The 25,176-nt window shown below is 50.3% G+C and overlaps 1 protein-coding gene across 3 annotated transcripts in view; it reads left to right on the plus strand.

Annotated features, from left to right (window-relative positions):
* Positions 1 to 24,942, plus strand: part of LOC122367851 (josephin-2-like) — a 48,777-nt gene extending 23,835 nt beyond the window's left edge. For all 3 annotated transcript variants that reach the window (XM_043341309.1, XM_043341310.1, XM_043341311.1), the window contains exons 2-5: positions 20,491 to 20,564; positions 21,129 to 21,343; positions 21,939 to 22,146; positions 22,465 to 24,942. In XM_043341309.1, coding sequence (XP_043197244.1) covers positions 20,508 to 20,564; positions 21,129 to 21,343; positions 21,939 to 22,146; positions 22,465 to 22,731 — 747 coding nt within the window. In that variant the 5' untranslated portion in view covers positions 20,491 to 20,507 and the 3' untranslated portion in view covers positions 22,732 to 24,942. The remainder of the gene's footprint in view (positions 1 to 20,490; positions 20,565 to 21,128; positions 21,344 to 21,938; positions 22,147 to 22,464) is intronic.
* Positions 24,943 to 25,176: the final 234 nt, after the last annotated feature.

Below are 25,176 nucleotides of genomic sequence, written 5' to 3' on the forward strand. Positions count from 1 at the left end.
CTGTCAACCGCCTCTGACAGCTTCGTAACATGTTACGAAGACACCAAAAGTACTTCGTAAATGTTCAAATGGTTGCTGAATTCGAGTTCAGCTCCAAAAACTAGCCTAGAAACATGTAAAACTCGAAAAAGTGAACTGAGGTCATCAAAGGTCAATGACCTGACCTGACCTTCAGGTGACCTTCACACCCATCCAAATGCATGGGACCAACATCATATCACATGTTTGAACGCTTGAAACCACGAAAAGACTGCAAACGCGCGGCTAATGCGAGCTAACACCGAATCGCGATCCCGGCCAAGCATGGTCTCGAGAAATAGGTCACAGGTCAAAGGTCACTTGGGTCAGGGTAATTAAAGTTTTAGGGTAGATGCAAAATTGATAAACTCGAGGGTACTGAAAGTCGCGATTAGCCGTTTTTGCGCGAGTTATTCGCGAAAAACCGAGGGGGTGGGGTCTGTTCGACCCCTCCCCCTATACGGGCGAGGGTTAACAGAGGAAGACACAATTTCCCCTTACCTGTACTTGTTTTTGAAGTGTTTCAAGCGTCATTTTGAGAAGGTGCTTTATTCAGTTAGGGGGTGCATGTGCACCCCTAAAACCCCTAATTCTCCACCATATGTCACTAACTAAACCCACTATTTGAAGTTATACTTAATGACACATGGGTAGTTTTCACTCAACATAGTAGGATAATTAAGCATTAAATGCAAAATTAGAGCTTGAGATTGTCCGGCATTTAGCCCAACAGGATACCTCTTCAATCGTCCTAGCTGAATCCGGCATAAGCTCAGCTTGTCTGAACTCGGACACACCATCAACATTGCCGAGTCTGAATTTGAGCTCGACGCCGGGCCATGGGCCTGGTCATGGGAGCGGGAGCTGGGGGTCAGTGGGGGCAGCCTGCCCCCACAACTCTGGGGCCGTGGGGGCGCAGCCCCACAACTTTTCATAGGGCTAGGAACCGTCGGGGCAGCTTGCCCTCCCTGAATTAGCGGTTGTGGGTCACAAAGGAAAACTAAAGGGAAGAAAACATTTAAGAAAAAATCCCCCTCTTTACCTGGCTTGACAGCTCATGTGGAAGATTTAAGCCTTTATTCTACGTTACCAAAAACGTATTTCCTTGACTCGGCTGAGACAAAATATCTTACTTTTTGCAAATGTTTTCGTTTCGTTTTTTTTTTTCGATGAAAAGACGAGGCTGAAAAATAAGTGGCCTAAAACCGGTGAGAAAACTAGATTTGGGGGTACCCTAGGTTTGGCTAGTCCCAACCGGTTGCCCCCCCCCCCCCCAAGACGGCCGGCTGGATCCGCCCTTGGTCCAAGTAGCCCGCAAAGATCTGCCCCTGAGCCTTCAGAATCAGCACTGGGGGAGGACGGAGTGGTGTTCACAAGTGCCGGCCTGAGGGCCCCCAGAGGTTGGTTGGTTTGAGTCCCTCGGAAGTTAGGGTTGGACGTTCTTAGAGTTCAGTGGGGCTTTTTTAGGAGCATAAATCGGATCTACATCGATCTCAGGGTGTGCCCGGTCGGAGGTTGGGGGGGGGGGGCAAGCTGTCCCGCTTGCCCCCGTGGCGACGCTAATGTATTAGCTCAATATGTGCATTTGCTACACGACACTAACAGTAGCAGCACGACACTAATAAAACTTGAAACGAACTGGGTTTCAGGAGTGGTGCGTATGCAATGCGCTGAGAACATCTAATTCATTTGGGTTTTCATTATTATCGTACCGACGGCATAGGCGGCGGAACGGGGAGAACAACGGGGCACCGTGTCCCCCTTTGATTTTGGCATTTTAACATTAGCTCTATGGGCGCTGCATAGAAAGAATGGGACCAAAAGTCGGCAGTGCCCCCCCCCCCCTTATTGAAAATGTTCCGCCGCTACTGTCCGACGGCGCCATCGAAAAACGCGCGAGTGTTTCGCGCGCTCTCTTGATGTTTCAAGGACGCGCGCGAGCTTTGCATAGCACTACACGGCTGACAGCGGCATGCTACGCCAGCGGGTCTGGCTGCCATGGCGACTGTCTAGCACATCCTTGGCAAGCACGGCATAGCCTTGACAAACGTATATATTATTGTAATCAGGCCTGCGTAGTTGATGGATTTTAAGGTGACTCCGACCCCGACTCCGACTCCGGGCAAAACTGACGACTCCGACTCCGCAATCTTGAATTTATTATATTGCAAGGCTTCCCGATTTTCTGGTTATCGGTCGAAATAGGCAGTATTTATGCTGCCAACATTTTATTTCAAAATCTATCCATTTGCTATAATGTCAATTACTTTAGGCTATTAATACATGCCTATTGCCTATGTAGATGGTAGCTAACTAATAAAAGTTGAACGCCATATGTAAATATTCGGCAACCACGTCTCAAACCCACAACCATTCGATGACAAAATAACAGTTCCACGACACTACGGAAAAGAACGACAGGTTAATATGACATGCTGTTTAACCATCGCCGGCCGAGGAGGGGCGGCCGGGGGGAAGCCCCCCATAAGTTTTTATTCGCGATGGCTCAGAACACTCCGGCGATAGAGAGCTGATCAACCCCCTGATTGTCATGTGAGATTGAACCCCCCCCCCCTCGGCCCCTTCACAAAATCTAGACTTCTCGCGACCCTGGCATTCGGCCAAAACATGTGCCGGCTCCCGCCAAAAAAAAAAAAAAAAAACCGCGCGGACGCGCGCGGTCAGCTGAGCGCGCTGTCGAGGCGGCCTTACTTGTATGTACTAACTATGCATGTTACGGCCCGTTTGAAAACTCGGCCCATATAGATACTGCCCAGCCCGTATTAATCCTCGCCCGTATTGGTGTTTTTCCAACCGCGAATGTACACGGGGAGGGGGGGGGGCCGTTGCCCCCCCCCCTCTTGCCGTTTGGGCTCTGATCGAGCTAGAGCTTCACGAAAAAAAAATGAGCGTGTCGCCCCTGACGAGAGGAAGCCGATGGGCAATGACATCCAATTTTGAGGTCCTAGGTCATTGGTTGACCTTTCAGGTCAGGTCAATGACCCAAAACTTAAACGGATCTGTCAGAAAGAGGAGGACTACCAGAGACACAGGGAGAACCTGAAGGCGAGACTGATGGAGCGGCAGTACCCGGCACCTTTTGTAGAGCGACAGCTGCGCAAGGTTGACAAGATCGGCAGTAGGCAACCAGGTAGTAAGGCACCGGAGAACGACAAGACAGGCCGGGTTCCCATGGCCATAACCTTTTCCCAGTTCCTTCCAGACATGACCAAACTGTTGAAAAGCAAGAGACACCTACTGCAGAGATCCGAAAGACTGAGCCAGATCTTCTCCATGGACCCAATGATTGCCTACAAACGGGGTAAAAATTTACGCGATATACTTGTTCATAGGAAAACGAGAGGTGCCGTATCGAGCGGGACTGAACGCAAGATCGACAGCTGTGGAAAGGAGTGTGTGATCTGCAAGCGCATGTACAGAGATGTAGAGCGAGTGGCAGGCGTGAGTCCAGGGTGTGTAACGACGTATGACAGGACAATTGGGTGCAGAAGTGAGAATGTTGTGTATGGCATCTGGTGTGACGCATGTAAGTGTGTATGCTATGTGGGCGAGACTGGCGGGCGTCTTTATACCCGTATCCAAAATCATCTGTCCTCCATACGGGCTGAAAATCCAGCCGTCCCTCTCCCTGTCAGCAGTCATTTCCGCTCAGCAGATCATAACGTGAGCGACGTACGCGTCGTAGGGTTAGAGCGCGTGTGGCGGCAAAATGTAGAATACTGGAGGGCAAGGGAGCGTCGGTGGATAAGCCTGCTGGGAACGCGAGTAGGAGGCGAGAGCCTGAACAAGAGAAACGGTTAGGTCTGCAGTACCGGAATGTGGACCCTACGGCGACCTGAGTTGTCGGGTCACGGCGATACGTGATTTTTGTATTGTTCGAATTTGTTTGTCCGCGTAGTACGATCTATGTTATTCAATACCGGGATACGAATTATCTAATGATTATCTCCAAAATAGTGGTCGGGTAAATCTAGTCGCACGTTAATGCAGTTGAAAGACAATTGCGGCTTGGTGGTGACGATAACTGTATCCCTCGGCGAAACGGAATGGCCATTATATTATCTGATGAAGCTGAGAATACATCAGCGAAACGTCTGAAGTTATTTAATTTTTCTATCTCTATGATCTCTATGATGATCGCGCTCCAAGCAGCCGCCGATTACCTAGAAGACAACCCTGCACACGAGGAGGACCCCATCATCTTCTGCACCGACTCCATGGCGGCACTCGCGCGCCTTCGCGAGGGACCGACGGTGCAGACGACACCGCTCGGAATCCAAATCTGGAGAGCCCTTCGCTCTCTGGCCTCTTCAGGACGAACCATACACCTACAATGGGTCCCCTCGCACTGCGGGATCCATGGAAACGAGAGGGCAGACACCCTGGCAGGGGAGGCCTCCGCCCTAGACCAGAACGCAGCCACGCCACTGGACACCAGGACGATCCAGACAGCAGCGGCAAGGCTGGCGCGCGCGAGGACAATAGCAGCCTGGCCCGACGGCTGGTACCAACAGCTACAGGGCCCCCGTCTCCCCCCGCCGATCCCGGGGGGTGACCGGTCAAGCGCTGTGGACGTCCATCAGCTGCGCGCCGGACATTGGTCCAGGTCCTCACAATACCTACACCGAATCGGCAAGAAACCCTCCAATGCCTGCGCCGGGTGCGAAAACAAGAGGTGCCCCGCGGCACGGTGCGAGCTCTGCCGCGAAGAGGCGGACACCCCGGCACACGTGCTGATGCGGTGCCCCGCCCTGATGAACAGCCGATTCTGTGTATTCGGAACGATACACCCGACCCACGAGGACCTGCGCAGCAACGACGCGGTGGCGACCCTGAGGGCCGCCTTCGTCTCCCTCCAGAGCCGACTGGCTACGCCCTAGGGCTGGAGGGAGACAACAACAACAACAACAACAGGTCGCCCATCCGACCCATATCTCATAATTGTCAACCCTGGGGCTCGGGTCGGCAATGTACCGGCAAGGAAATCAGCTTTAGGTGAGTAAAAAAGTTATTAAGAGTCATTAGTTGTCGTTACGTTCGTCGTTCAGCAATTACAACTATACGGTGCCAAATGTACAGTATGTCTAAAAAGAATGTACCGTCGCCACTACGTGGCGCTGGTGTCGCGAGCCGGTAGTTGGCTGAATCCGCACCAGACCACACATTCCCAAGCGCAAGGTGACAGCTGCGCAGCGGCCGGTAGTAGCGTAAGCCCGAACCTTCGTGACACGACCCGGGGGGGGGGGGGGGATCGGGCGGGGCAGCGCGTGTAGGGAGGGGTGCTCCGGTGGGCTGGCAGTTGTCGCGGCCAAAGGTCAAGGAGTCACACACCAAGCGAACGGACGCTGATGTGGGTTCGTGGGGATCGTGAACTTGTGTGTGGTAGGTGCGTCTTGCGATGCACGGGTGATACGCCATGGGTCTAAGCCAAATGATTCAGGGGAGAGCTGAAGAAAAACACCTGGTCAACTACGGCGAATAATGGTGCTGAAAAATGGAAAGTATGGGTCAATGCAAGCATTCATGATTACAAACAACTTTTCTGAGGACGCAAAGGCCAGCATTGAATAACTATATCCGGATCGAAATTAGCAGTGATTTATAATTACATGCCAAACTAATAGCGCTGCAAAACCCACCTAGTAAATTGTCAAGTCGGATTCATACCGACTTGAATTGCAAAACCCACCTAGTAAATTGTCAAGTCGGATTCATACCGACTTGAATTGCAAAACCCACCTAGTAAATTGTCAAGTCGGATTCATACCGACTTTAATTAAACTATCCTAAATTAAATTGTTAATTAACTTTCTAACACTGACATTCTTTATCATATGATAAGTATGGGGTTAACCAAGATTCAGCATCTTCCGCGCTCAAACAATCACCCGTAAGGTTAGAAAATTAATGGCCAGGGAAAAACAAGGTCGGGATTTGATTAACCTCGCAAAATGGTCACAGGGGAAGGCGGCTCGGTGGTATTACGTTTGTCATGCTCAGCCGCGCCAAATAGTAGAAATATGCAGTATGCACATTGCACAGTGTATACAAAAAATATATATGTTACAGGGAGTTTGAGAAATCCGTGAGTTTGCAAACTCCCTGACCCATCAGTGAGTTTGCAAACTCACTAGGGAGTTTACAAATTCACTAGGGAGTTTGCAAACTCACTGACCGGTCAGGGAGTTTGAGAAATTCCACAGCGATTGGGCCAAATGAAAACAAGTGTGCAGCATGTGGGTGGCAAACGTGCCGTCCGTGATGTTAAAACAAAGGTGGCTAGTTATAGGGCCTCGCACGCTGACAAAAAGCTTACAGATCCTTAATTGTTTTACCGTAAAAATGCTACTCTCGCGGCTACGTAAAGGGGAGGTTCGGAGCAACGTGCTCCTCCGTTCCGTCGTTTCCATCCTCAGGAATCAGGATACTGAAATCCTTCTCCTCCACGCCGAAACCCCCCCACTCCGGGCTGGACCTTTATCTCATGCGGGCTGCTCCCTTGGAGCGGCACCGCTACTCCCGAGGGGGGGGGGGGGGGGGCTGGTCGGTCTGTCCATTCGGACGGGCTCAGCCCCGGCGACTCTGTAGGGTGCCTGCCCAGACCAATGTCTCCCCCTGATTCCTATCATTCGTCCGGCTCTGAAATGGTCTTGTCAGACCGAAAGGGCCGAACCCAACAAAACAAAAACAAACAAGCAGCGTGCGCCAGTCGCAGCTGGGCTGGCTGCCAGCAGCGCCGGCTCTCGATGACACGTCTATGGCGGAGTGCGAATGGGCGTGAATCGGTGCGTGTGCCTGTACTTTAGCATAAGTGACCAACAGTGATCTGTTTCTTCTTTTATATTGAGCCTGACTCTGGAATAGCCACACTTGAGTGGAACGGATCTAATTGGGACGTGAACTAAATAAATGTATGACTAAATAAGGCGAATACGAATACGAATACTAAATTAGGTGAATACGACATTATCTAATGCCGTGAATACGACAGCATTTCATTTATAAGATTGGGACAATGGAGTCGCGCCCCGCGAGCTCGGTTTTCCGCTCGGCCGCTACGGGCCGAGGAAGTCGATCTTCGCCTGAGGGCAGGACGGAGGTCAGCGAGGGAGCGCGGGGTCAGCCAGGTATTGCCCAGTGCCGAACGAGTGCCGCTCCCTCCCCTCTCTTCCCCTCTTCTCCCCTCCCCACCTCGGTATAGATGGGGAGGGACCGAACTGCCAATTATCGGGGTTACATGAGCACAGTAAATACGTATTTAGCCGCTAATTCGAATTAGGAACGCATTACCGACTCATGTAGCCACCTGCTAGTACGAATCGGTGATCCGATCCGCGGTTACATGAGCAAAGCAAATACGTATCACGATCGGATTCACCGCTAATGCGAATCAGGAGCGTACTACCGACTCATGTATCCACCTGCTAATACGAATCGGCGGTCCGAACAAAATCCGCAGGGAAAGAGGCTTAGAAGCGAATAGGACCAAGATACGTATTACAGGAACTATTTCTTTCCAAAAAGAAACATTAAAATGCAAAATAATGGGTATTTTTTTCATTTGCTTCTTTTGAAATAATAATTGAAAAAATATGTCGGTATTTTGTCAAGTTCTCACAAATAAATAGAGTGAAAACCAAAAAGAAAATATCAAAGTACTTTCAGTTGAAACATTTTTCTGACAGCACTAGGACGAATCAAGAGAGGCAAGTGCTCAATGAGTCGAAGCAAGACAACTTTATGTTTAACTTTTTTTTGTTAAGTTAATTGAGAATGTTTTGAGCAGATTTAAATGCAAAAAAGACATAAGATATTAAGTTTTTAATTTAGTCACCTCTATTGCTACGGAAGTGCGCCACATTTGTATGCTATTCCGTTTGTAATGCGCATCGGGCCGAGAGCCAAACTAGATCCGTTTGACGTCACTGATACGAATTTGCTCATGTAGTCGGTGCACTGAATGCGTTCTTGGGGAGCTGATTCGAATTAGCGTAGTGCGTATTTGGAACGGATCGCTCATGTAACCGAAACGTCCGAGGCACACGATTCGGGCCGTATTTCACAAGGACTATTCTTTGCTGACTGGAAGCGTCAAAATGCAAAATACTAAGCATTTTTTATTGGCTGCCTCGTAGAAAATAGCAAAAAAAATGTTGGTATTTTGGTTTAGTCTTTGCATGTGAAATAAAATGAATGAAATATTTTTATAGATAATTTTTTTTCTGACCACCCTGCTGTCGCTGCATGGCGAATCAGTGCCCACTGACTTGAAACAAGAAAACTTTGTTTTCATTTTTTGATTTCATGTTAATTTTAAATGTTTTTGAGCCTATCAATTGATATAAGTATTTAAAATTTAGCTCAGTCGTCCCGGTAAATGCCGCAACTGCGCCATGACTGTACGCTAATCCTATTCCGTTTGTGATACGAATTACCGGCCGTCGAGGAGTCAGCCCGGGTGAGCCAAACAAGATCCGTTTGACGTAGATAAAACGAATTAGTCTCATGTAACCGGTGCCGTAGATCCGTTTGTGGGGAGCTGATGCGCATTAGCGTAGTGCGTATTTGGAACGGATCGCTCATGTAACCCCGGTAAATGACATGCGAGCGGTCAAGGCCGCTCGCGCAGCAGCGACCCTGGCGGCCGGGTGCCGCAACTGGGATTCAGCCAAGTTACCGATTCGCCTCTTGTGGGAGCGCCAAACCAGGGGACATACTTTTTAGATATACTGTTCCCGACGTACAGCTTGGAGCCGGGCGCCGCCCGGTCTCCACCACTGACGTCACGTTAATGCTTAGCGACCGGTCCATTGGAAATCGCGGGATGATTCTACCTCTCTTATACGGCCTTGGTTTCAATGGCCGGGAATCCCCGGAAGGGCGGGCGCCGATTCCGCCCGGGTCAGCCTAACATCCATGGTGACTATACTAACATCCAGGCTCGCACGTCAAACTAGCCATAGCTCACCTCCAACGAATGACAGTTGTTCATTCAAAAACTGCTAGCATTCCTATAAAATATACATTTTTCAAATATCAACAGCATTATCGGTGTAATTAATTAAGTAGGTATAGTACCTATAGGTCTATATAACAGGAACTTTTCAGTTTCCACCACATGGCTATTGCAGCAAATTCATAGATGGGCTCTGGAGCTGTATGGTCGCTACACATGTTTGCTTGATAGTTTATAAACATATTTGAGTACCTGATGAAGGGCAATTAAATATTCATTGTGCCCAGTTTGAGATGAGACTGTGAGCTGAAAGGTGACTGTATGAGACCTGCCACAGCACGCTCCGCTGATCACGATGATCGGCTTTTGGTCGTCCATTACCTGTTTACGTTCGGCAGGGTTACCATCGGCCTCTTCATTCAGTATTAACCCTCGCCGGCACAGGGCGGGGGGGGGGGGGTGTTGATGCAACCCCCCTAAGGTTTTTCGCGAATAACTCGCGTAAAAAGCGGCTGATCGCGACGACACTTTCAGTACCCTCGCATAGATCAATTTTGCACCTACCCTGAAAATTTCATGACCCTGACCCAAATGACCTTTGACCTGTGACCTCTTTTCCGAGACCATGTTTGGCCGGAATCGCGATTCGGCGTATGTCGGCTCGCATTAGCCGCACGTTTGCAAGCTTTTCGTGGTTTCAAACGTTCAAACATGTGATTTGATGTTGCTCCTATCCTATACATTATGGTGGGTGTCAAGGTCACCTGAAGGTCAGGTCAGGTCTTTGACCTTTGGTGACCTCGGGTGACCTCGGTTCACTTTTTCGAGTTGTACATGTTTCTAGACTAGTTTTTGAAACTGAATTCGAATATAGCAACCATTTGAACATTTACGAATTAGTTTTGGTGCCTTCGTAACATGTTAGGAAGCTGTCAGAGGCGGTTGACGCGTATTACGAATACCCGTCACAACCCGTACCGGTTGACCTAACCTGACCTGACCCGACATGGTCCAAATGCTTAAAGACATCATCTCTGATCAAAACTAACACGATATTCGTGATCAGCACCCCGGAAAACCACGTAGCAGCCACACTTTACGACTTTCTAACAGGTCCCGATTTTCCCGGTTTTCGGGTCATTGACCTGACCTGGAAGGACACCCGATGACCTAGGACCTTAAAATTGGGTATCATCGGCTTTCACGCATTCCATTTTTCCTGCAAAGCTCATTCTCGGTCGTCGCAACTTGTACGGACATTCCGTATAAGTTTTCGGACCTTCCAAAACTTGTACGGACACTGTCCGTAGTGTCCGTAGTGGTGGCGACGCCCATGGCGGTATGCCAAATTTGGCGGCGCTACGGGCGCCGTGTTTACGCTAGTTGCAAAAAAATCTTCGGGGGGAGGGGGGGTGCATCAACCCCCCTCGCCTTGCGAGGGTTAAGAAGTTGGCCACTAAGTCGACGCATTGTGGGATTCGATCCCGTGACCTTTGCATTTGAAGTGAGTCAGTGGGCTGTAGCACCATTCATGATGGTAATCCCGACGCCCTTTAACTCGAAAAGGTAAGATTAAGTCGTTCACTGAGCCAACGCCAAGGTGGGATTCAAGCCGTGACTTTTGTATTTAAAGTGAGTCAGTGGGCTGTAACAACATTCATGCTGCTGTTCTCGACCCCTTGAAACTCTAAAAAATACGATAGTTTCGGCTACTGAGCCAACGTCATGGTGGGATTCGAACCGGTGACCTTTGTATTTGAAGTGAGCCAGTGAGCTGTAGCACCATTCATACTGCTGATCTCGACCCCCTGAAACTTGAAAAAAGATAATAGCCGTTTTCACGACGGCCATCTGATACACATTTGGTGCACATCTGGTGCAGGTCAGGTGCAGATTTGGTCAAAACAGGTTCAGTGTGTCTCTTAGTAGCTATCAGCTATGAGCTAGGGTTACACTAACAGCTTATATGCCTGCTTTGTCGTATTATTAGAGAGCATGATCGATTAAAACACTGAAATAAATTCATAAAATGAAGATGTTTGCTGTAAAAGAGATTAGGTGCAGAGTTGGTCAAATCAGGTGCACCCGCCGGATAGCCCGTAGTGAAAACGGCTAATGTCGGCCGCTGAGCCTACGCCATAGTGGGTTTCGAACCCCTGACCTTTGTATTTGAAGTGAGTCATTGAGCTGTAGCTCCATCCATAGTGCTGACTGCTGATCTCCAAAACTCGGAAAAGTACGATGAAGTTGGTCACTGATCCAACGAAATGCAGAGATTCGAACCCGTGACTTTCGTATTTCCAGCGAGTCAGTGGGCTGCAATACCATTCATACTGGTGATCTCTATCCCCTAAAACTCGAAAAAGTACGATGAATTTGGTCACTGAGCCAACGAAATGCTGGGATTCGAACCCGTGACTTTTGTATTTACAGTGAGTCAGTGGGCTACAATACCATTCATAGTGGTGATCTCGACCCCCTAGAACTCGAAAAAGTACGATAAAGTCGGCCACTAAGCGAACGCCATGGTGAGATTTGATCCCATGACCTTTCCATTTGAAGTGAGTCAGTGAGCTGTAGTACCATTCAGGGATGGAGATCTGTCCAAATTTCAGGGGTGGGGGGTCCAGGTCGGGCAGATGGAGGCGGGCTGGATGCAGTACCATTGACTCACATAGCAGTAATTCGTTTTCAGGGGGGATCCTGACCCCCGACCCCCCGAGATCTCCACCTCTGGTACCATTCATAAAAGTACAATAAAGTCGATCACTGAGCCAACGTCATGGTGGGATTCGAACTGGTGACCTTTGCATTTGTAGTGAGTCAGTGGGCTGTAACACCATTCATGCCGCTGAACTCGACCCCCTAAAACTCGAAAAAATACTATAAAGTCGATCTCTGAGCCAACGCCATTGTGGGATTCAATCCCATGACCTTTGCATTTGCAATGAGTCAGTGGGCTGTAGCACCATTCATGCTGCTGAACTCGACCCCTAAAACTCGGAAAAAGTACGATAAAGTCGATCACTGAGCCAACGCCATGGTGGGATTCGAACCCGTGACCTTCGCATTTGCAGTGAGTCAGTGAGCTGTGTTCAGTGCCCACACCAGTGTTTCTGAGGGCCCTCACAATGGCGCCTGGGAGGGCTTGAAAAGAGTCAGTGGGCTGTAGCACCATTCATACTGCTTATCTCGACCCCTTAAAACTCGAAAAAGTACTATAAAGTCGGCCTCTAAGTCAACACCATGGCGTGATTCGAACCCGTCCCCTTTGGATTTGAAGTGAGTCATTGCGCTGTAGCTCCATTCATAATGCCTATCTCGACCCCTAAAACTCGAAAAAGTACGATAATGTCGGCCACTAAGTCAACGCCATGGTGGGATTCGATCCCGTGACCTTCGCATTTGCAATGAGTCAGTGGGCTGTAGCACCATTCATGCTGCTGAACTCGACCCCTAAAACTCGGAAAAAGTACGATAAAGTCGATCACTGAGCCAACGCCATGGTGGGATTCGAACCGCTGACCTTTGCATTTGAAGTGAGTCAGTGGGCTGTAACACCATTCATGCCGCTGAACTCGACCCCCTAAAACTCGAAAAAGTACGATAAAGTCGGCCACTAAGTCAACGCCATGGTGAGATTCGATCCCGTGACCTTCGCATTTGCAATGAGTCAGTGGGCTGTAGCACCATTCATGCTGCTGAACTCGACCCCTAAAACTCGGAAAAAGTACGATAAAGTCGATCACTGAGCCAACGCCATGGTGGGATTCGAACCGCTGACCTTTGCATTTGCAATGAGTCAGTGGGCTGTAGCACCATTCATGCTGCTGAACTCGACCCCTAAAACTCGGAAAAAGTACGATAAAGTCGATCACTGAGCCAACGCCATGGTGGGATTCGAACCGCTGACCTTTGCAGTTGAAGTGAGTCAGTGGGCTGTAACACCATTCATGCCGCTGAACTCGACCCCCTAAAACTCGAAAAAGTACGATAAAGTCGGCCACTAAGTCAACGCCATGGTGGGATTCGATCCCGTGACCTTCGCATTTGCAATGTGTCAGTGGGCTGTAGCACCATTCATGCTGCTGAACTCGACCCCTAAAACTCGGAAAAAGTACGATAAAGTCGATCACTGAGCCAACGCCATGGTGGGATTCGAACCGCTGACCTTTGCATTTGAAGTAGTCAGTGGGCTGTAGCACCATTCATGCTGCTGAGGCCAGTTTTACCAAAAAATACCAGCCGGCCGCCGAAATAAAATATCCAGCCGAAAAAATAGCCGCCACACAGCCACGAGTTTCACCAACAAAAAAATTCCAGCCAACATCGGCCGGAAATATTTGTCGCCGGCAGTCAGCTGATATTTTAATATCGATAATGGTCAAGGAGATTGATAAATTATTTAAAAGATGTTTCAAATAAAGTTAAGCGTGTTTTTTTGAGCAAATACAACAAAGATTGAGAAATATTATTATTGGAAAACATAACATATATTTTCAAGAGTTGTAACCACAAAATAGACCATAATAAACTTGCCAATACAAGACCACCAAATTGTAAACCTACGTCATTTATGACGGTCACGATAGGAAGCGTGCGTTTTAGTGGATCTTTTTTTTCTGTCAGCCTATTATTTTTCATTTTTACAATACCTTCAACTTGCAATTAACCTTTTTGTCTGCTTTTGGTTGCACCTTGTAGAAAATAATCGTGTCGAACGTGCACGCAATGTATGGACCCCCACTCCCACCTTTTATGAGGTGGGGACTATAATAGATGGGACCCGCTCCCGACGCGGGAGTCGCACCTCTTTCCTAGATGTCAAAAGAGTGGGGAAGAAGCGGCAAACATTGTTCCCAGAGGCGCCACCTGAAGCTGGACGGACAGTTCCGCTGCCGAGCGAGTGAACTGCGGTGCTGCGAGGCGGCTTCGCGCGCACTGCATTACACCTACTTCTAGGACCAAGAGGGCTAAGGATTCGCCAAAGCCTATATGGGTAAAGCCTTGTGCCAAGGCGAGTGTCATACCTCAGGAAGATACCTACCCAGATTAACTGCACCGCGGTCATTGCAGGGCTGAGGGCGGTCGTTCGCCCCACTTCGGCGAGGTGGAGGTCATGCTGCCCGGCTAGGTGGTTTCAACCGATATGCAGGCCCCGTTTGCCGGGCCCGGTCAAGACGAAGGAACGCCACACAGCAAACAATATAAGCTCCGGCCCCGCTACACTGGTCCGGCTCGTAACAATACCTGCGCTAGCTTCGTCGACCGTCGTTCGACTGTGCCCAGTACCGCTCAGTGGAGAGTCCTGCCGAACTCGTCCACGTGTGCCGAGATCATTCGTTGCGCACGGACACAATCGTCCGACGGAGACCGCTTTACATGATGATCGCGTGGTGACCACCTTTTCGCCGGCTTCCACGCCCAGTCGAGCCGTCTGGCTACGCCCCAACCAAATGATCGTTCTAAGCCTTTCGACTGGTTTGCAAAACTCGGGTCTAATATCGAAGTATTTGAGAGTTAGGACACGTTAAATCCGTGTTCATGAACAAATATACATTATGCAACTAAAAACGCCTTACCTACTTTAACTTTTCTGGGCTGATGACAAGGTAAACACCTATTCATTGTAATATTTCTAAAATGTAAATAAATCATGAGCGATGAGCGTAAAAAAAGGTGAAAAAAGCGATCAACTAGAAGCTAGCGTGGAAATCCACTGACGTAGGTCGCCTCGTACTGGCGCAGCTCGTACAGCGGCACCGGCGTCTCCCGCACCCGGCCGTCCACCTTGCCCGCCTGCGCCATCAGCCGCTAGAAATGGCTGCGCTGCCGCTCAAACATTAGCGTGACCGCCTGGCCGGCCCGGCTAACGCGCGCCGTCCGACGCACGCAGTGTGCCTTCAACAGCGCCGGGATGTCGTACGACACGACCGCGTCCACGGCGTCCACGTCAATACCGCGCGCCATAGCCTCGAGCACACCAGCATCTCAGCTGGCGCGCGCCGCCGCCGCGCTGGCCCGCCGGCACTGCCCCAGGGAACTCGGCCTCGCGCGCGCCCAGCACCGACAGCGGTAGCTCCAGCTGGTGCGCTGCCTCGTTCCAGTTGACCAACACGAGCGAGCGCCGCCAGTCGGGCTGTCGGAGCAAATTGTGCATCAGCAGCGGCTTCAGCGGCTGTGGCGCCACCACGTTGAACGACTCGCTCAGCTCGGCCGGCGTGGTGAACCTGCCGACGAACTGACCGGGCAGTGCGACGGCGGCCGGCCGTGCCGGCCACCAGCAGTCGCGGCTAGAACAGCGACATTCGCTCCAGCTTCTCCGGCCTCCGGGTTCTGTGACAGGGTAGCCAAGAACGGCAGCTTCTGCAGCGGCAGGTGAGGCGCGCAGACGGCGGCGGCCGTCAGCCGGCCGGCGATGCAGGGCGGCGGGCCGTGGCTGCCGCCACCCGCTCCACCGCTTTCAGCCAGCCCGTCTCGGCCATCTCGATCACCCGGTCGGCTTCGTCGATCACCAGGTAGCGCAGGTGCGCTAGCGAGAAGCCCTCGGCGCTGGGTATGTGATCCATCAGCCAGCCAGGAGTGCTCACCACGATCAGCCAGGGAGACCGGGCCGCGCGGCCCCACCGCCACCAGTTGGTGCCCCCCCCCCTCGTGCCACTTCGTCTCCACCCAGCAGCCGGACGCAGAGCGGCGTGTCGGCGTCGTACTGGCGGAACACGGCGGGCACCTGAGCGGGCAGCGCCTGTGTGGGCAGCACAGCTAGCGCGCGCACCCGGCGGCCGGCGCACCGCGGCGCCGCGCCTGCACCAGCGGCAGCACGAACGGCAGCGTCTTACCGCGGCCGGCCGGCGCCGAGACGCAGAGGTCGGCCGGTGGCAGCTGCGACTCTGCGGCCGCCAGCAACTCGGGCAGCACCGTCACCTGCACCAGGAACACCTGTTCGATGCCCTCGGCGGCCAGCCGGGCGCGCAGCTCGGGGCAGAGCGCCGGCAGATTGGCCGGCGCCGGCCGCCGGTCGCCAATCGGCTGCGGGTGCGCCAGCCAGTCGGGCAGCGCACGCGGTGCACGGCCTGTCGGCTCGAGCGCTCCACCTCGTCCAGCACGGTGAAGTCGTCCGCGGCGGCGTCTCCGTCCGACTCGGAGGTGTCCTCACTGTCGTTATTGGCGACGGCGGCTGCCGCTGTGCGCTCAGTCAGGTCGGCCATCACAGCAACACTCGCCGATGATTGGCGTCATCGAAACCGTCGGACGACGGTGGATTCACCACCGTTTTTGCAGCAGAGACTGGAAAAACCTCAGCAACATGGGCGGCGCCACCGGGGGGGACGGGGGGGGACAGGTCCCCCGCTATCGAAAGTTAGGGGGGTACAGTACCCCCCTATCGGCGAGGCCCGTTCAATAGTTGATAATAATGCATTGTAAGGTTATCCGTCGCATTTAATGCATCGCTGGTTAATCAAGGCAGGTTCTGAATAAAGATTGCTGTTGGGATGTATCGCAGGGGGTCCTGGCCATCTGCAAAAGGTGTGGAGCTGTGATGCCTATAAGGTGATCGGCAGGGCCTCGGGGATCGTGCCCCCCCCCCCCCTTTTGGGGTGCCAGGCAGGTTATTACCTCCCCACCCCACTGCCAGACCCCATTGCCGACAAAACCAAGTTAACTGAAATTCCATAGATTTCCGTTACTATATGGATATTTTCCATTCCTAATTAGTCAAATTCAAGCATGGCAGTTCTACCACAGGAACAATTTGAAATCTATGCCATTTAACCCCAGCACTTGTGGGGAGAAGTGTTCGGATAGATCACAGGCAGGACCAAAAAAGCACGCAGTAGCCCAAGACCTTATAATTGGGTAGCATCGGCTCCCTCTCGTCAAGGGGTTCGATAGCACTCGTTTTTTTTTCTTCTGCAAAACTAAGTTCGGTCGGCGGCCGAACGGCTGGGGGTCTAATCGAGCCCCCCACCCCCTCCCCTTCTTACGTCAGCGGCTGTGAAAATGCCATTACCAGCTGTTGAAACATGGCAGTTGCTTTTGCATGAGTGCACGAAAGTGTTTTAGGTACGTGATACGTGAAAGGTTCTACATGGAAACTGAGATACACCAGCTTATCAAATTGTGCTCACTGTGGTGCGCTCGGTTTTACCTTGACTAGTCTTTGAATTCTGGGGTGAAACAGACCAGTCAAGAAACCTGTTCCATAAGGAGAGCCACTAATGCTAAAGAGATGAGGGATGAAGTTTCCAGAGACCTTCATTACCTCCCAAAGGGGGTGCCCCGCCATTTGCCAATCCCCATGCTGTGTTGTTACGATTGGAGGGTGAATATGAGAACGATGCAGGTCGTGCCAGCTCGATCATGACGAACACAATGGTGCCGACATCACAGCTCTAACTGCCATTTTTGACGAAGTTAATCAACAAGGACCGGAATCCTACCCTGGGGCATTTCACCTGCAGAGGCCGCCGGACCTGAGACCCTTTCACTCAATTCTTTTTCAACGGTGCATGCGGCATGCGCTCGTTTTTCCCGCGAAGCTCTTGGTAAGTAAAATCCATCAGAAAGTGTGATCAGATAACGGCTGGTGACCTTCCATGACCTAGCATGACCTTTTGAGTGACCACCAATGACATGACCACTGACGGCTTGCCATTACTGCACCCGGCCCGTTGCATATGGATCAGGTGGTGATGTCATGATTCTGAAATTATATTGCAGTTTTGGCGCACTTGTCAGAGCAGAAGACATTCCCACTTTTCCTCCATGACTATATGATGGTGAAGCCATGAAGCTGACCAGACGTAAGATCGAAAATTTGAAAGTACGAAACGTAAGAATAGTTGGCACTGCTACTCGACACTGACCGACCGGTCGCGAACTTCCCGCCTCCGGATTTCCAGCCGGACACCCAATCCACTCGGCCACGCGGCCAGTATCCCTAAGCAATTCGCAGCTTGTTGGAAACCAGCTTTGAGTTGGCAAGACTGCAAATTTTGATTTAGAGGCAAGGATGCTTGAAAAGGTGATCGATCTTAGGTGTCCCACGATAAGTTTGGAAACGGGATGCACCATTCGATGTGTTTTGGGCTTTGCCAAGTTTCGCGGCGTTACGTGCCTCGTTTTTTTTTTTTTTGCATACACGATCAGTATCTACTTTTGGGATTTTCGGACAGCTACAGTCCCCGTCCCCCCCTATCGAAAACCCGTGGCGCCGCCCCTGCTCAGCAATAAACAAGGAAAAACATCACAACATGCCACAGCCCGCAATTGTGCATATTGTCATTTTATTTCTCACATGACAGAAAATATCGGCTGCCTTATTCTAGGAACTGGCATGAAAAACATAAGCTAAAATCAAGCTAAGTGAATTATTATTGTATTTCAACATGAGACTGGGAACAAATCCTTGTCACTGTCAACATGACCAGCGTAACGGACGGGCTGCATGAACATTTCGGCGCATGATCTGAAAACTCTGTGTGCAGAAATTTCAGCGCTGAGGTGAACAAATAACATTTTGACCGCAATTTGCCTGGTGCCTCCACAATTTAGCAAAACTAACTCACAATACTTACAGCCAGTTTTAACATGATCCCTGCATGACTCATGTATGCAAGATACACATGCATTCAATATCAGCACAGTGCACACTGCACACACATCAGTTATGGATTCATTTACATTTTACAACATTACTATTATTTTCTTTTCCTTCAATATTGGCAGCATGACTTGCTGAGTTCAGTGGCACAATCTTATGACAGCATTCAGCAAGTTTGTTCGGGTTCGCAACCATGCAAACTTTGCACGTTTTGCTTAAAAACCAAGCCTTTATACATTTCTTTCATGCTATTCAATTTCTTTTTTAAATTTATTCTATCTTGAGTTGAATTATCTTGAATTACTATCTTGAATTATTATATCTTGAAAATCTTGCCATTTTCGTCTTAGCAATGTCAATGCACCATGCCGCACAGCTCGAGTAAGTTCCACCCAAAAGTAGTAGTGGTATCAGTAGCTGGCACCTTGCAATGTCAAATGTAGATGAATATGTGAAAACAGTGACATATTTATTTAAAATCTTGAGTCCAATGAGCCTACCCTCTCTGCCTCTCCTTCCAGCATTTCTTCAATCACCTTCGATTTTCGATAATGACCTTCCATCATTATTTTCCACTTCCGTGCGAGCAATGAACTTGTAAGCTGACCACTAGTTAATGCGCTATCATCTTGCTGTTGGGTGCTGGTAGCAAAAAGATAATATAAAACGAAAAACTAACACCACAACACCAAACACCAGTCTTGTTGGTTCCTTTTGGTCCTGCCTGGTGACAAAGGCTCTTTCTTTACGCAATATCATCAGTATTCCTCTTCTAATCTTGAAGCCCAGATGCTTTACAAATTGGCCATGAATGATACTAAATTATTATATCAACTGAGAACCGCAAATCACGATAATTAGTAACAAATGAGGCCAATTATCCCCACACGACATCAAAAAAATAGACGGGGTCGCCTGTCTATTTTTTTGGGCTGTTTTTCTACATATAATGGCGCAGATAAACACTCCATTAATGCCGCATTTGCCGTTGGTGAAACTCGTTGGCTATTTTTCTGGCTGATATTTTTTCACGCCGGCGGATATTTTTTCGCCTGGTTGGTGAAACTCGTCGGCTGGTTTTTGACAGAAAAATTGCGCCGGGCTGCTATTTTTCTGTTGGTAAAACTGGCCTCTGAACTCGACCCCCTAAAACTCGAAAAAGTACTATAAAGTCGATCACTGAGCCAACGCCATGGTGGGATTCGAACCCGTGACCTTCGCATTTGCAGTGAGTCAGTGAGCTGTTGTAGCTGCACCTGTGGCTGCACCCTCCGTGGCATTTTCCGACCGGCTGTGCTCCCCTAGATTTCGTACCTGAAGCCGCCCCTGCGTGCTGCGAGGTTAAAATCACTAGCCCTAGAGACCTTCTAGAGACTTTTCAGCGGTGACTTGAGTGGCAACCCTTCGTGTGACGTCTGCTCTACCAATGCCGGGCTTGTTGTGTTGACAGTTGCTTTATTGTGCAATCTAAGTTATTGATTTATAAAGGGTAGACAAGACAATAGTACAATATAAAGAGCATGAAGTGATTGAATGCATGATTGCATTTATTTATTTATTTATTTATTTATTATTTATTACACATCGTGAGGCAAATCCGTGGAAAAATACGGCTATTACATGCTCGAGTCAGATACAGAATGGGGGGCAATGATGATGAAACAAACACGCGGAATCGCAGTTCACACAGTCGGATCAGACAAATTGACAACACATTCAGCATACATTTACCGCCGTTTACGTCACTTGCTCGCGCTCTTGAAGGTGCTTTCTCAGTCTGGCCTTGAAAGCAGCCTGACCTACGTTGCGCAGTGCTGGAGGAAGCCCGTTGTACTCCGTTGTACTGCATTTATTTTTATTCCTTAGCTCAGAGATGTGTTTTCTGTTTCAGGGTGCTGGTGTGTCAATATGCCATTTTTCAACAAAACAAATATAACCCAAGATGGGATTTATCATGAAAAACAGGTACGTTGTAATTGTAAATGTAACAACACGTTTTTGTGATGATGGTTATTGGTTGGCATTTTATAGATACGTAAAGCTGATACCTATGACATGGGTATAGCCTTTTTCAGCCTCTGACTCTCCCACTTATTGCTTTAGGATCATCACTACAAATTTTAACATGACCTTGTCCCCCTGGAAGCGGTTTGATGTGGCCATAAATCTTGGCTTCTTTCTACTGGGCGATGCCGGTCTCTTTAATCGTCCAGTAACTGCTGCCTAGTCCGTATCTTATCATCTACTCTTCAATTATCGAGCAGGCAGCTGTTTTCAGCCAGCTGGTGGGCGTAACGTCTTAGCTCGTTCAGTCATGGTGAAAATGTTCTTCAAGTCTAAATGTGGTATGTTGGGATAGATCCACTAATGAGGTTGACAGCACACATTGCAAGGAATTTCACCTATACGAAGGCATTTATGTAGCTACAATGTATTGATAGAGCAGAGGGTCTTTGCAGATTATATATCTGCAGGTTGTTTGAACTAGTAGGTAAGATGCTCTAAATCTATCTCCTCTCCCCCTCTCAGGTACGCGAGCTCTGTGCGCTGCACGCGCTCAACAACGTCCTACAATGCCGTGAGTTCAGCGAGCGCCAGTTGGACGCCATATGCGAGCGGCTGGCCCCCGGCTCCTGGCTCAACCCGCACCGCTCCGTGCTCGGCACGGGCAACTTTGACGTCAACGTGCTGATGGCCGCCCTGCAGCAGCGCGGCAGGGACGCCCGCTGGTTCGACAAGCGCAGGTGGGCGGGGAGGGCAGGGAGGGCTGCAGCTAGTAGAGCCCCTGACCGATGGGGATTCGTACTTAGCGATGTGCTCTTTGCTTCTGTGTCGGTCGGGCTTTATTTGAAATGCGAAATGTCATTCAGACGTGACATGGCACGTATTTTATTAGCGATCTTCGTGCCTTTCCATTTTCACTGTTCTGTGAACTCTAAATGGCTTATATCAATGCCTCACTCACTCTGACTGATTCTGACACTGACACATTGGTCTTTTGCTATGACTGGTGTCGAGTCTCACAGCGAGTGTTTTAAAATGGACATTTACCCCGCGTTCGATGTCTCTCGGACGGCGAAGAATCTATGTCGTCCGGCCAATCACGTTTCATAACCGCAGCCGAGCCCCCGCTGACCTTGGACGGGATTGGCCGGACGACGTAGAATCTTTGCCGTCCGGGAGACATCAAACGCGGGGTTAGTTGGCTTTGTAGGTGTGTGGCTGAAGTGTGTAGTCGTGTGTCATCGTATCAGGGATTATTATTCGTGGACACATTTCTTGTCAAGAGTGATTTGATATCTCGGAACTTTGACGCAAACGTTCTTTGGCTTCTTTCAGGAACGTATCCGACCTGGTGCTGGAGCACATTGAGGGTTTCATCCTGAACCTGTTCACCGAGTACCGTCTTGGGCCGCTCACGCTGCCCTATTCGCGACGCCATTGGGTGGCGCTGCGCCGACTGCGCACGGCAGGCCTGCCATCTAGTGAGCCGGCCGCCTACTACAACCTCGACTCCAAGCTGCAGGCGCCCGAGAGGATCGGAACGGTACGGAAGGGATGGACTGAGTCACTGATAGACTGCTGTGATAATGTACGGTTCTGTTTGATTCTGGTGGTTCCAGTGCTGCATTCTACAAGTCAAATAACACTTCTCTTCAGAGCCAGACATAAAAGTAAGAATTTGAAAACAAATGCCTGCTTTAACAGCTTCTTGCTCAGTGCTCAGAATGGTTCTCACTGCTCGGCTTTCTGACAGCTTGACGGCAGGTTCATTGGGGATTCAGCTGCTGTTTACAAGGTATTTCATCACTTGATGTGCCCTGAAGGATCAGACACTGATCAACCTTTTCACGCCGTTCGACAGGAGGAGGACCTGATCCGCTACCTCGACGAGCGGCTGCGCTCCAAAGACGTGGAGCTGTTCGTCGTCGTCAGTCAGGAGGCGGCCGAGGACGGGCGGTGGATCCGACCGGCGCCGGCAGCGCCACCTGTCGACCGGACGGCGGACTCGGAGTGCGCGCCGCCGCCGCCAGAGGCGCCCGAGTCGTCCTCCGGCCGGGCGCGGGTGCTGTGCTCCTCTAACGGCTCGGTGGTGCAGCCGCACCACCACAGCCACGGACAGTCTGGTTAGCGGGAGCGCGGCCCGAGTGGTGGATAACGGGGGACTGGGCGGCCTGGCTTCGGTCATGAGCAGTCTGGGAGGGCCTCAACTCTTGCCTAGACACCGCACACCGCTAGTCGTCGACTTTGTTCACAAATGACAGCACTCGGCCGTGCTACCCGGTCTCACTGGCGACCCCAGTCACTTCTGACGTCACTGGGGCGTTGTAACGTCACAGGGAGGCTGTGCCGGGTCACACAGTCGGTTTGGTGACCTAACAGTGCCTGTGGCACCGTCCATGCGGGTTAGATCGCCGGTGCAGCGGCGGGGGACGAACCGGTCTGTGGCTGAGGGTCGTGATAGCTATGTTGGCGGGCATACAGTTGACCCGTGGGGGTCGTAGATTCTTCAGATTTACCTGGGATCAGAGTGGAATGGAGTCTATAGCCCACAGCGTATAGGTTAGCCAGAGTATGCCAGAGTCTATACTTGTTCGCCTGAAAACTCGGCTTGATAGCTCGAGGCAGAAACAGGCTCTTTTGTCATTCGGGAACTCGCATACAAGAGCCTATTCAGATACTTAAGACCTCGCTCGCGTCAATCGCACACACAGTGGTGCATGCATTAATGCGAGCTAAAGTTGATGTATTTGAATAGGCTCTCGCATACGACTTCCTGACAGTCTGACTGCCCAAAGAGTTTGTTGCAGCCTTTAGGTGCTAGGCACTCCACTCCGGAGTTTAGGCTTGCTAGGCCAGAAACCAGGCTCACTAGGCCCATGATTAGGCTCGCTAGGCTAAAGACTAGGCTCGCTCGACCGATGACTAGACTCGCTAGGTCAAAAGCTTGGCTCGCTAGGCCAATGACTAGAATCACTAGGCCAAAGACTAGGCTCATTAGGCCGATGGCTAGGCTCGCTAGGCCAAGGCTAGGTTCCACTAGGCCAAAGGCTAGGCCCGCCTGACTGAAAGCTAAGAACACTATCCTGTAGACAAGGCCCGAGCGGCCAGAGCTTAGTTTCGCTTTACGGGAAACTGATGGAAGCACCATGGCTGTTCGACTATGCCTGCTGGTCACACGATTGGGTTAAAGAGCGCTTGGCTGATATTAGAGACCGGATGTCTCTTTCGTGATTTAGCTGACTTGTCTAATATTTGGCGGTGTCAAAGTTTGACGCTTCGATATGTGTTCACGTTTGGTCATGATGTGAAATGTGCAACGCGAATTTGTGCGGTTGTGTCGGGCGCATATAGACTAAATAGCTGGAAATATTTATGCTATGAACAGATTAATATATGGACACAAGACATCGAACAGTTAACTTATAATATTTTGTCGCTCAACTTCCACTTGTACCGTATCGGTAAACTTTGTTTCCAAGTGGGCGTTAAAGAGGGACGATAGGTTATCATGAAAGACTTACTGGGTTGTTTAATGTTTTTAAGCTGTTCTCTGTTAATCGTTTCCGAGCCTATTGGCTTGTTTTACTATTCCAAGCTGCTTGTTGCTTTAGTTACCTATTCTATTCGCCTTATCTCTCTGTACGTACGGCGCGTGAATCGAGTTGATTGCAGGTGTGTGGTGCCTTTTTTCTATTTCTGTCCCTTCTTTCGTCTCTCCCTCTTTTCGCCAGTCCCTGTTCCTTGTTCTGTCCCTTCTCGCTATTCTGTTTCCCTTCCTTTTCCTCTCCTTATTCCGTGCCCGGTGTGTTCCCCTCTCCTTGCCCCTTGTCCTGTCGGTTGCCCCGCTCTGCCCCTGCCTTTCCCATGCTCTCTCTCTGTCTCTCCTCTCTGTCCCCCTCTCGTCCCACCGGCGGGGGTTCCTCGATCCCATGGACGAAGGCTGCAAGTTGCAACAGATGTCTGTCGCGTCTAAACGGTGTTCCATTTCTGGCGGTGACTTTCGCTGTTTGTTGAGTGGCTTATTTTGTTTTTGATTGCCGGACACTGGTGATTATGAATCGCGTGCCTTTATGAGTGTTCAGAGAGCGACGCTCGCTTGAATGAGTCACACAGCCTTGAAGTGATGCGTGTATTTGCCCGGGGGCATAGCTGCGGTAGATACTGAAGTTGTGTGAGCGTTAGCCGCTGCGGATGCCGCACCGAACACGACCTGCGAACGGAACTGATGTACTGCACCCACGTCACGCGAATGGAGCTGTGTGGGGGTGGTGATATGTGGTCGGCAGACAGGGTAAATAAAACTCGACAGCGGGTACCTACTGCTGCCGTGAGACAGCTATTGACGTGTTTTATCTTACTCCATAGTGTCTATCGTTTTACTCTTTTGAGAGCTGAATGATTGTGCTTTTTTCAAGGTCGATATATTTCCAGAACTGGCGACTTTTGAATTGGAAACTATTCACGGCGTCTCATGACGGCGACACTTTTCTTCACGCAAAGCCCCAGCTCGATTGGGGGGGGGGAGACGACGAAAGGGGGCACACACAGCTGACAGCACTGCCTGCCACATACC

Source organism: Amphibalanus amphitrite, unplaced genomic scaffold (genome assembly GCF_019059575.1).
Source record: "Amphibalanus amphitrite isolate SeventyFive unplaced genomic scaffold, NRLGWU_Aamphi_draft 000900F_arrow, whole genome shotgun sequence".
NCBI classification, from domain to species: domain Eukaryota; kingdom Metazoa; phylum Arthropoda; class Thecostraca; order Balanomorpha; family Balanidae; genus Amphibalanus; species Amphibalanus amphitrite.